Source organism: Cupressus sempervirens, chromosome 6 (genome assembly GCF_028749045.1).
Source record: "Cupressus sempervirens isolate cs-2001-9-10 chromosome 6, ASM2874904v1, whole genome shotgun sequence".
Lineage (NCBI taxonomy): Eukaryota > Viridiplantae > Streptophyta > Pinopsida > Cupressales > Cupressaceae > Cupressus > Cupressus sempervirens.
The window spans coordinates 698,951,623-698,964,174 of NC_143123.1; the positions used below are offsets into that span (position 1 = coordinate 698,951,623).

At 30.8% G+C, this 12,552-nt stretch overlaps 1 protein-coding gene and 1 pseudogene across 1 annotated transcript; both read right to left on the reverse strand.

Moving 5' to 3' along the window:
- Positions 1-9,760: 9,760 nt before the first annotated feature.
- LOC149554159 (G-type lectin S-receptor-like serine/threonine-protein kinase SD2-2 pseudogene) lies at positions 9,761-10,246 on the reverse strand (annotated as a pseudogene).
- Positions 10,247-11,261: 1,015 nt separating this feature from the next.
- Positions 11,262-11,892, reverse strand: LOC149554160 (S-locus-specific glycoprotein-like). Its single transcript, XM_089790452.1, has 2 exons — positions 11,676-11,892; positions 11,262-11,584 (listed from the first exon to the last, which is right to left on the reverse strand). Exons 1-2 carry the CDS (start codon positions 11,890-11,892, stop codon positions 11,262-11,264), a joined length of 540 nt encoding a protein of 179 aa, XP_089646578.1.
- Between the last annotated feature and the right edge of the window lie 660 nt (positions 11,893-12,552).

The window sequence follows — 12,552 nt, forward strand, 5'->3', positions numbered from 1 at the left end:
TATACATCATAAACATCATCTTTATCAACTATTTTGTATGCTCTGTGTTCTTGTCATGCTTTTAGAATCATCTTTTAAATATTGACAAAGGTGAACCGTCATCTCAAGAGAAATTATTTAACTAAGAGTTTTTTGTAGATTTTATAATAGTTCAGTTTGATCAAGCACATGCCTGTTGCCCTTTTCTTCTTTAAACTTTTATTTCATTTTTTATTGTGTGAATGATAGTATATTTAGTAATTTCATGGATATTAAATTTTAATATATTTGGTACTTATAAAGTTGTAAATTAGATATAATATTAAAAAAAAATAATGTAGATAAGTATATTTAAAGTTTTACATAGCCTTGTTTAGACATAACACTCTTCTAAATGTTCGAATCTTTAGTTTCCAACATGCCATGGTAGTTTTAATCATGTTTTAGTTTCTTCTGTTTTGGGAGAGAAAATTAGCACATTTAAAAAATAACACAAAAGAAGGTGGCAGTTGGGAGCCCTCATACAGGAATGTGTGTTTACCTAATTTGTCGATCCTGACTTACTATTTGTCTTGGACTTAAATTTAAGTTGGGGTGGTTTAATAATTTTTAAAGTGGTCTTTAAGTTTCAATAATAAAATGAACATCAATAAGTCAAACTATTTGTAGAGGAAAACTCTTGATGTATAATTTTAGAAATATAAATTTAGAAGCACTATATGTAAACCATCTGTGAAAGACTACAAATTTATTTAGTTAACTACTTGTTTAATATAATTAGTTGTGCAGATTATTTATGAAACAAGTGCGATGTAGTTGCTTGTATTTTTTGTACGACATAATGGTTTAATTAAGTAGAATAAAATGGTTATCATTAAAAATAATTTCATTTTACTTTAAAAAAAAAAAAAAACTATTTCAAATTTATATATTATTTAATAATATATTTATAGCACAGTTGTATATTAAAAATAAAGAATAGTTGTATCTTAGTGTATTAATATTTTATTTTATTTTATTTAAAGTATATATATATATATATATATATATATATATATATATATATATATATATATATATATATATATATATATATATAAACACACACACACACAGACCTTCATATGTTTATATATTTGTGCATCCAAAAATATAACCTTAGAATAGGGATACTTCCTATAAATTTCCTCCTATAAGACCCAAATATCTAAGCCGATCAATTGCAAGTAAAATAGTTTTATTCGTTTAAAAACTAAAAATATCACATATATACCTTAGAAAAATAAAAAATCAAAATTCAAAATTAAAATATTTAAACCTAATTGGTTGGAAGGAAAAAGATTAATCACTTGTTAAATAGAAGTGATTGCAATAGTATATTGCTATGGCAAATACAATAACAATTGAACACCTGTTAGAGAAGCACTTTAAGCAATCATTAGACCCTTGGAACTTGGACTAGTAGTATAGTTATAAAGTAATGTCCAAATCAACTATTGAAATACTCTCAACTCCATAAAAATGATATATAAAATTATTTGTATTACTTTTGTGATGCCACATACATATATGATACATAGGCACTAAAATATAAAATACTTGTTGTTGTCAACTGGGATTAGCAAGGTCAATAATGAGAATTTTTGGTAACAAACTTTTATGAATTAATCAAGTTACAGATTTCTTACACAAAAAATTTGAAGCAAAGAATTTAATTGTGAATATGAAAGATCTCGTACAAGTACTACATTAATGCTTATAATGTAAGGTCCATTATTTAGTAGTGTAGCTTATCATTGTTGTACTCATAATGTTATAGGAACCATGAGGATTGTTGGTTGTTTGGGAATAGTTTTTGAAAGAGAGTAACAATCTATTAGTTTATTATATTACATATATAACCAAGATATTTTTGACTAGTTATATTATATTTATAGTTGCATTTGTGGAAAACAATTTAGCTACCTCAGTTTGTAGAGCATATTACATATAAATTTTAAAGAAAAACTTACATATGGTTTTAGAACTTTTCCTTCTATTAGATTTGTGCTTACAAATTAGCAATGAGAAAATGGTCAAGTAACTTTAGTGTGTGTTGAAAGAGTATTTTTATCTTGGTTTGTTCTAATTATTGTTGTTGTGCTTGTAACATTCTAGAACCACAACAACCATTGGGTGCTTGAGAGTAGATGTTGGAAGTGTAGGAAGAATGGAAGCCAACATTTAGTTAGGTAGCTTATGATTATTGTACTACTCAAGTCATGAGAACTTTGAGAATTGTTGGTTTCTTGGGAATAGTTTGAAAGAGAGAAATGAACTATTAATATCTTTTATAGTGAATATTCTAGACTAAAGACACAAAGTGAGTCAAAAACCAACAGAATCCCAATCACAAAATAATCTTCAAGTATTTAATTATTAGGATCATTGTTCAATCTAATTGTCATTACTAATGTTCTTCGTTTACTAGGTGAATTTAATTACTTTTATAATATTGACTATTTAAAATATATTTTTATTATTTTTATTTTTATTTTTACTTTTAATAATATTTTAACTTTTCATAATCAATATTGGACCATATAATTCATAAATTTTACTCATAAAAAATTATAATTACATAAAGACATTTTCTCATTTAATTAATATTTAATTTTCAAATGTAAATATATATAAAAATTTTATAATAGTAAAAAAATTAAAATGTAATGTAAGTTGACCATTTTATGATTGATATTTAAAAAAATATATATCTTAAATAATTCATTGTAAATTATTATTTTTTAATAAATAATCATTTCAATTTATTTAAATGTTTATAATATTTTTAACTAATTAAAAAATAAATTATTTTACTAATTTTATCTCAAAAATCAATTTTAAGAAGGAAAAATAAGTTATTTAATATTGTTACATTTGAAATAAGTGACTTCTTTTGTATTTAATATTCTAGTTTTTACTCTTTATATATTTTTTCATCATTATTTATAACTCTTTTATAAAAAATAATAGCCAATCAAAAATATTTATCACATTTATTTTTTAAAAATCTTTTTATCAATGTTAAGTTAAATAATTACCAAAAATGAAAATTAATACTGAAAAAAATATACATAATATCCACTAAAAAATAAGTATCAATTTGATAGAATATTAATTAATGATATCTAAAAAAATATAGACCTTGGCATAATAAACACTCTTAGTTTATATAGATTTTTGTCAATTATTTAAATTCTATTTATTTACTAGAACTTTTAGCTATTACATTTGAGTAAATAAAACTAATTCTTACCTAAATACAACTTAACATAAAAAAAAAATCATTATTAGATACTTTAAGTATATTTCTTCAAAAATTATTTAACATTTATTATTCTATTAATAAAAGATAAATATAATAAAAAAATATTTTGAAAATACTAAATTGATTATTTACTAAAATATTAAAGTGATTATTAAATACTTTGTTTCCATTAGAATAAGTCATATTATTATTTATAAATAATAATTTCATATAATTTTATCATTAGATTAAAAATAGCTTTATCCAAAACATATATTTAATTCAAATAACAGTTAACATCATTTATAATCCTTTGTCAAGTAACACACGTAGACTTCTTATTTATTTTAATAAAATAAATAAAGTCATCTTTCCATCTATAAGATAATGACTCGGTGTACAATTTAAATAGGACAAAAACAAACAACTCAACAATAAAGGTATTCAGAAAAAAAATGCAGAAATAACGAAAGAGAAGCACATGAAAAATGTAATTATGAGTAACACAAGAATAGATTTGTAAACCCTAATGAACCTCACATATTATTAATAAATATTCTCAAAGCATTCATAAGGATAATTATTAGATTACTTTAAAATATTGATTGAGGGGATTTATTTAATATATCATTCACCAATACAAAAAAATTATAGTATTTCAAATAGATCAAATATGAAGTTACAATATCACTGTTTTCTCCTTGGTCAAAATCTATAAAGGCCACTTCCAATATAATACCTAATCTTGTCAAAGATCCCAAGTCACATTGATCTACCTAGAAAGGATGGCCCACAAATTGCAAAAAGAAAAGAAAAAGCATAGAAAGAGAATCATTGCCTAACGAAATTTCAATACCTCATGTCATCAATAGTTTCACACACTTTATTAAGCTTATCAAAGGCTCATTAGGATTTACACACCTATATTGTATTTGATATCAAATTTCCCTTCTCCTATGTGCTTAGCAGCCATTACTACCAACTTGTTGATAAATAAAACCTATTGGCTCCTCCTCATCGCATACATATAAGCACGTAACTACTAGTACAATTTATATAACAAATGATGAGCCTTGAAAAAAATTTCCTTGCATATACTTTAAGAGTTGCTGGTGTAAGTATTTAGATACTTTAACACTCAACTATGAATCCCTCATCTCATGCATATTAGATAAGGCCCATGCTTGTCTTTGTATTTTAACTCCTTGTTGCTTGTCTCCGTGACTTAAGGTGAGGTCTCATTGATGGCCACTTCCTAAAAAATAGAGTTCGAGATTATGGATTTTGTTTAGGAATATTTCAAAGTTGTTGGTCCCAACAATCTTGTAGTCAATTTCGGATTAAAAGTTTAATCTCTAAAATTGAAAGAAGTTGGTCCTCTCATTAATACATATCTATGTCGTGCAACAATAAAAACAAGTTAAAAAAATTATTTTCCTTCTAATTTTATTTTTACTGAAAATTTAAACATAAATGGTTACTAAATGGCAAATAACAATCTGAGACAAATTTTGTTCCCATCTCATTTTCATCCGCTTACAGAAAAATAAGAACTCCTAAATACAATTTAGGAAAATATTTCAAATATTCACATAACAAAAATAAATCTTCACGTTATCTCTTCTTCCTTGAAAGTAGAAGTTTAAACCTCCTACATATCTCCAACATACCTATGATTCTCTCCATTATCTTTATATACTATGATAGTATAATTAAACTTTGCATACTATTACAATTGACTTATACATTTACATTAAAATTTGGCTTGGCTATATTTTTTAGAACCGTTTTCCATGAAACTTGAAAAATGAATTTTACTTTGTGGACTACGACACATGACTTATCCACACGTAGACTTGTATGGCTGGCTTAGCCACGAAGCAGCTTGACTATGACGACTGACTTAATCCTGGCGAGCTACTTCTGCGACGACTACTTTAATGGACTTGTCTGCCCAAAAATGTTTCTCCAAACCCTTTCCCAGCTAACTATGAACCAACACAGTTGTTTCCTAGCCACAAAATTTAAAGCATTACTTTCAAAATATTAAATGTGAGAGTGTAGTGCATTCCTAGCTCTTTGGTATGAATCTGCAGCTCACATGTTTGGAAAATTGGGGAGTTAATTTCTAAATCCAAGGCCTCTTGGAAGTGGTGTTTATCTTTGACAAAAATAGCCACCTTAGCATTTATTATTAAGTACATTTTAAGGCTTGAGGAGGTTCGTTCCGTAACTAATGATGGGTGAAATCATGGAAAAAGTTCTGCTTAAGCCTGTTATGCTGCTCTAATTTCTGTAAAAATGTCCACTTTCAGATTCATTAATAATAGGTGAAGCTGTGAAGCTTTTGGCAATATTTCTAGCATACCAAATTTGGGGTTTCTTGAGAAATTTGGTGGATCTTTGTGATATTAGTTGTTTGATCTTGAAAATCTGATTAGAGGTGTGAAATATCATCCAAAATTAGTAAAGGGACATTTCACATGACTTCTTAGTCCACACCATTCGCATTAAATAGTTTTTTTCTTTTGGCTATGTAAAGTGTTGATCTTTTGTTATTTGATTTATTATACTTTAAATTTTTATTTGAAATGAATTTTAATAATAGTGGTAAGCTATTTTTAGAAATGATTATGTAAATATTTTTTCAGATCATACTTCCATATCTATCATCTAAATGAAAGAGAAATAAAAGGAAAGAATGCTGGATCATACAATGAGATCTAAAAGTTGATGGAAAAATCCTTACATGGTCTATTTCAAAAATAACAATTGAAAAATAAATTTTAATAATAAATGACTGTAACATTCTTATATTCTTATATACTTATTCCAAATATTTTTGTAAACTTTGATAAAATCTTCATTAAAATTACAATGCACGTTCAACAATTGAATTTAATCAGACTATCCCTATATACACAATCTATTCTTTATTTAGAAATATTTACTGTTTTAATCAATGACATTCCATTTGTTTTCCTATAAATTTTCTTTAAAAATCTATATAAAAATATTAAATTGTATAAGCCTTTATAGATATAGATCAAAAAAGTTTATCAAACTTATATTTTAATTATTATCGAAAATGATCATTGCTAAGATTGCTAACATAAAGCTGATGAATTCTTGCTAATTGTTCTTGTAAGAATCAAATTTTATCAACTTTTTTCCTAAGAAAAGCTTCACAACTAAATATTAGCAACATAACAAAGATAAATAGATAAAATACAATTTTTAGAGTTCTTTAATAGGATTAAAATGAGATTTAAGTTATTTGTAATAAGACAACTCATATTCAAGAAATGCAACCCTCTTAGCAAGAACAGTTACCTCTGGGACCAAAAGTTCTGAGGAGAAAGGTGTCAAGATAAAGGAATAAAAAATTATATGTGTCCTAGCACCTAGATATTATCCATAAAATTGTTGTAGGGCATTGCCATATTATCATTGAAATTACCATGCTAGATATGTAAGTAAAATGTGGGAACATAGACAAGATATTATTTATGCAATATGTTGAAGAAAATACCAGTCCTACTAAGTATATTATTGTATCCTACAAGCTACTGTCTATCTGACACGTCAGAAACACACTTATGTGGCTAACTCTATCGAAAATGCATGCCAAATTTGAAAGCACATGTGAGGCACTAGTATTGTTTTAACATTTCCAACTGTCTAGTCAAGCCCTTTAATAAAATATAATATATAAATAATCTACTAGTAACATCAAAAAATGCTAAAAATTCTATCTTCTCTTTTAAACTGTCAACAAAAACCCTAACGTTCCTTGAACATGACACACCCACTTTTAAGAAAGAGTTCATCTTTCTATTTTTCATCAAATTTTCTCAATATAAAATTAAAAATACTACTAGGAAAATTGAAAGCTGATAAAAAATAATTGAAATCTAGAAATTTGATTTAATAGGAATTTATCTCAGTCTATCGTATAAATGGGCTTGTTTTGCAATTTTTTCAGGACCCGATGCAACAATAAATGTGTAATAGCAAGTCAAAAGCATTAATCCCCACCTTCTAAACAAAGAAAAGTTATCTCTATTTGGACAACTCACAAATAATCATGTATAAAAAATATGTTTTCCTCCACCTTCTAAACAGAGAAAAATTATCTATGTTTGGACAACTCGCAAATAATCATGCCCAAAAAAAATTATGTTGTTCTCTCTCTCCAATCAACTAATTATAGATTATACAATTGACCAAGCATGAATCAGAATATCCAAATAGAAAACAAGGGCAATGAGGCCACATCAAAATTTTTATGCCTTTACAATCCAAACTTTGTGCCAAAATGTAATGGCAAACCATTTGTTCGACGTTTCTAGTTTTACAAATATCTAGAAAGAAAAAATAGAATTAGGGATGATGAGCAGTATAGAACAATAGAGCCCAGCAAAATAGCAAACAGTCCTCTATAAAACCCTGCCTGCAACACTATCCTTTTGTGAGCACATGTCAACCTGCAAAGCCCTCCAAGTTTGAAGTTTGGTCTTAATATAACATGAATTGAGATTGGATGTGAAGGGAAACCAAGAAAGAATAATATTGATATATATATCAACTATACATTTGGAATTTGTAGCAAAGATAGCTGAATACAATTTTCACAAGTTTTATGTAACTATTCAATTGGGGCCATTTCACAGATGTTTGGAGAATAATTGGTATTGTCAACTTCCTAATGAAATCTATAAGGTAAACATGCACATTTCTAAATTTTACATTGCTTAAATTCAATTATGACACTTTTTTCACTTTTTCATAGCCATTTTCCCATGCACCAATTTTAGTGATTCCTTTTCATCTTACAAATTGCTCAAAGTTTCTTCAGTCAATTCAAACATTCACTTTTAAAAATAGTTCCAAAATCAACTAAAGTTTCATTAAAACTACCCGTGGATTAAACTCATTCAAAACATTCCAAAAGTACTTGATATAGAGGTCAATATAAAAAAATTTGCAACATCAACGAAATTTTAGGTAGAAAAAGAAAATTCAATAAAAAATCACCAACCCATAGAAAATTAACTAATCGTGAAGTCAAAATTCAACAAAAATGGTTCCATCAAATACTCAACATAAGCAAAAATAAAATAAAAAATTATATGAAGTTGCATATGAAAAAAAAAAAATCAACAGAAATTCTCTAGAAACATGAATTTGTGCAAGGAAAAAAGTCTCAGTTGTCATCAATCTTTAAAATATCTCACCAAATGCAAAGAATCCTTAAATACAAGCTTTGCTAATCCACAACAAGTAAATTTTGCAGAAAAGAAATCAAGATCTAAATCTCCATATTAAAATAACACAATTTAAGATACGACAAACAAGTCATAGAGAAACCAGTTTAGCGAGTAATAATTTACATATCGGATTAGATAAAACTAGTGATTGTCTAATGAACACATGAAATTCCTCAACCCTAACTAGTATTGTTGCAGAAAAGCCATCTTAATGTCTGGTTAGTCCAGGGAAAAATTGTAGAAATATTTTTTGCCAGGTATAAATTTCTTCTTGTCTTTTCAGTTGAATTTGACAAGTTTCACCAGATATGGATGAACAAAGATAAAATGTTGCATGCTGAAAGATATTAGCCATCTGTAATAGCCTCATCTGTAGCAGCCTGTTATTTGAGTGAGTCACGTGAAGCTCATGTAACAAGACACATATAATTTCTAGAGAAAGACACATCTCTTGTCCCTGCTAGTTATCCTAACTCTATTTTTGTTCAATTTTTTAGGCTAAAAAACAAAAAGACCACCAAGAAAAAGCAACATGCCCAATGAAAAAAAAGATATTAAAATGCTCTAAATTGCGTATAATGAAATTTTTCATGCCAACTATAGGTTAAAATGAAGACTGAAGAACGTGCACAATTACCTAAGCAGAACTAATGATAAATAGAGCATTAATAACTTTAGTTCCTGGGACTAGTAATATAAGAAAACAAACAATAAGAAATTTGGCAAAGGAAAGGAGAGCGAATTCCCTTGAGAGTTTCCCTTGTTATACCTTACATGTTTCACTAATTTCTTGCATTATTCAATTATAATTTGGAAAATGGTATTGTGAAGATTTGGAGGAAGGAGCTACGTACATGGTCTTACTGGACAAGAAGGGCTTTAAAACTAATCTTTGCATGGCATACAATATTTAAGCCGATTTAGAAATCCTAAATTTGATTATGTCTTTTGGACCTTTCTACAGATTGCTGTTAATGACCGGATTCTATGTTATGATTTCCGACAAAACCAGAATGTCACAACATTAAGGCGGCAAGCCCAATAGAAATAAGCCTATTGGCTTAAAAATAGTCAATGATTAATCTTTCAGATCTTCAAAAATCTAAACTATACAATAGAATTGGGAAGGTAAAGCATTTTCCATGTTGATACCAAGAGGCAGCCACAATCCATGTGCATAAAACACTCCAAGTCTAATTTTCGTGTCTTTCACAACTATTGAAATCTATTTACATGATATATCGCCACTGCTACTAGTGTTTCTTTTGTCTATTGGATTGTCCATAAGCGCATAGTACTGAATTTGTGAAATTTGTGGCTGCAACTTCCCTTCCAGCATTAGCACCACTTGCCTTATGTTCGGCCTCACTCCCTCATACTTTTCAATGCATAACAACCCCGCAATAATTGTTCTTCTCACCTCTTCACTGTCAGTTTCCTCTGTAGTTCCTGCCTCCAGAATATTAATTGTGTTGCCGTTGAAAATTTGGGAGGCAGCCCATGGGGGAAAGTAATACTTAGTTGCGTCTTGAATGCTTAAATCCAAATTTCTTCGGCCAGAAATGATTTCCAAAAGCATCATACCAAAACTGTACACATCAACCTTGGGAGTAATGGGAAGACCAGAGATCCACTCTGGAGCCAAGTATCCTCTCGTTCCTCTTGTTGTAGTGAGAACACGGCTGAAATCTCTACCCACAAGCTTTGCCATCCAAAATCTGCCAACTTCTAGTCGAAAAATTATTGTCGAGAAGAATATTTTCGGGGTTAACATCACAGTGAATGATACAATCTCTGCATTCTTCATGGAGATAAAGTAATCCTCTTGCTATGCCTAACGCGATCTCAAATCGAATCTTCCAGTCAAGTACCTTATGTTTACCTTTAGATTTATTTGAGAAGAGTAAGGAACTAAGAGAGCCATTACACATGAAATCATAAATCAAATACCTTCTCTTGCCTTCTGCATAAAAGCCTCGAAGCCTGACTAAGAATGATAACTTAGTTATAGAGAGTTGATTTCTGCTCGGAATTGCTTCTCATCTTGTCTCTGTACACTGTTCATCTTCTCTACCGCCACAAGTGTACAGCCTACCAGACGTCCTTTGTACACCGTGCCAAATCCTCCGCTCCCCAGCTTTTTCCTGAAATTCCTCGCTGCAATCTTCAACTCAATGTAGCTAAACATTCTTAGAAGAGAAATCGAGGAATCTGCATGACTCTCCATCGATCGTAGCGTCTGCAGAGGCAGCTACTCGAATAAAAATATTTGCATTGGTTTTTGATGGAAGAGAGGTAAGCAAGTTCAAAATATCGCCTGACTAGATTTGGCAGGGCCCTGAAGGCGGACTGAAAGCAAACGCAGTGCAAGAGCAGTTGAGGAGGCAGGCTTTCTGGCAATCTTCCTTCGTCGTTGCAGGGTGTGACGATGCGGATTCAGCACCAGCCAAACTGTTGCTCGGATCTCGTAATCCGTAGGGGCTTCCATTTTTGGCATGGCAGTTTAAGGGGCCCTGTCGAACACAGCCACTCGATCACGACTCTCACGAATCCCAAGCGCGAGTGTCTTTTGGAGCGAAGCCTTGTACGCAGCTGCAGAACTGAAGATTGTTGGAGTTGCAAATTTTGTAGGTGCCGCAGAGACCATATATGGAACAGGGTTCTGCTGGTCGAGACCAGAACATATTCCATTTACCGTCATCAAGCAGATCATATGCTTGCATTCCTCAAGACTTTGTTAGGACGAAACGTGAGAGCATATTCTTGGTACCATTCAATGTATACTTGACATAACAGCCAGAGTGAGTGCTTTCAACGCCGACATTGTAGAAGTAGACTTGGTTTATCATCCATGGGATTTCACTGAAAGACTTGCCGTCCCAAGTTCCATATTTCTCCGTTTGTTTGGTTCCAGATGGGTCTGCTTGACAAGAGAAAATCCCAGGACCAGGATCTACTGGGCTTTTCCAATAGACGAGCTTTTGCTGCCCACCGAAGCTCATCCCTAGCAACAAGGTATCGACGGGGTAGTCAAAACTCTGCCAAACAGCTTCAGATTTGTTGGCATCATGAACATCACAAAATTACCAGAATCTAGTAAAACAGCCTTTTGGTCACATTGGCAGACCAAAGAGATGCACCCATTGCGTCAAACAGTCCAAGATCACCTCCTCCTGGAAGCTTCAAAACGCCAGGACTTTCTCTCGCAGGAGTCTCCCTGTTGGCCTCCCAAACAATCGTATTCTCTGTTATATTGGCATTCCAGATGCCAATATACCAGTTACTCATACCATCTGGGCTGAAAAATCCCAATTCAGATGTGCCATTTCTCGAAATTATTGTCTGATTTCTAGTCATCGATTCGCCCAAGAGAGTGTCCACCTTTGATTGCAGAGCCGTGAGTTTTCAGTTGGATACACACTATAAATACACAGATGCAGAACTTTTTATTGGTTTCGTCCATCACTCCCAATATAATTTACTGTCTAGCGCTCAAGAAGAAAGGAAATTATGCTCAGCCGGAAACACCCCAGAAAGAGAAACCTCACTCCCAACTCAAAGTTTCCAATTTCCCAGACGCGAGATGTGAAAATTCATTTTAAAGAGGTTGGAGTGCTTGCATAACGTAGGGTTTAAAATAAAATAAAATAGTTTTTTGGGGATATGACAGCCATTCACAAAATTAAGCTGAGGGTGAAAAGTATAGTGTTCTTCCAAACGCATGGAAATTTATTTGGTAGTGTTGCGTAACAAAGACTTGAGAGAAGCAACTCTGCTCATATGTCAAACGTTGGCCACCATAGAGAGAGGAGAAAGAGTGGCAGAGTCATCCACGGGAATTAACATGCGAAGACATTTGGCACGGGAAACATATGAAAAGTTGGTCATATGTGCAAAAGTCTTTGAAAGGGCCAAAGTCGGTCATATGAGCAATAGGCTTCGAAAGGGCAATGAATTATTAATAGAGGAAGAGTCTAGGCGTGTGATTACTATTTCACATTAAGCCTGTCATGTTCC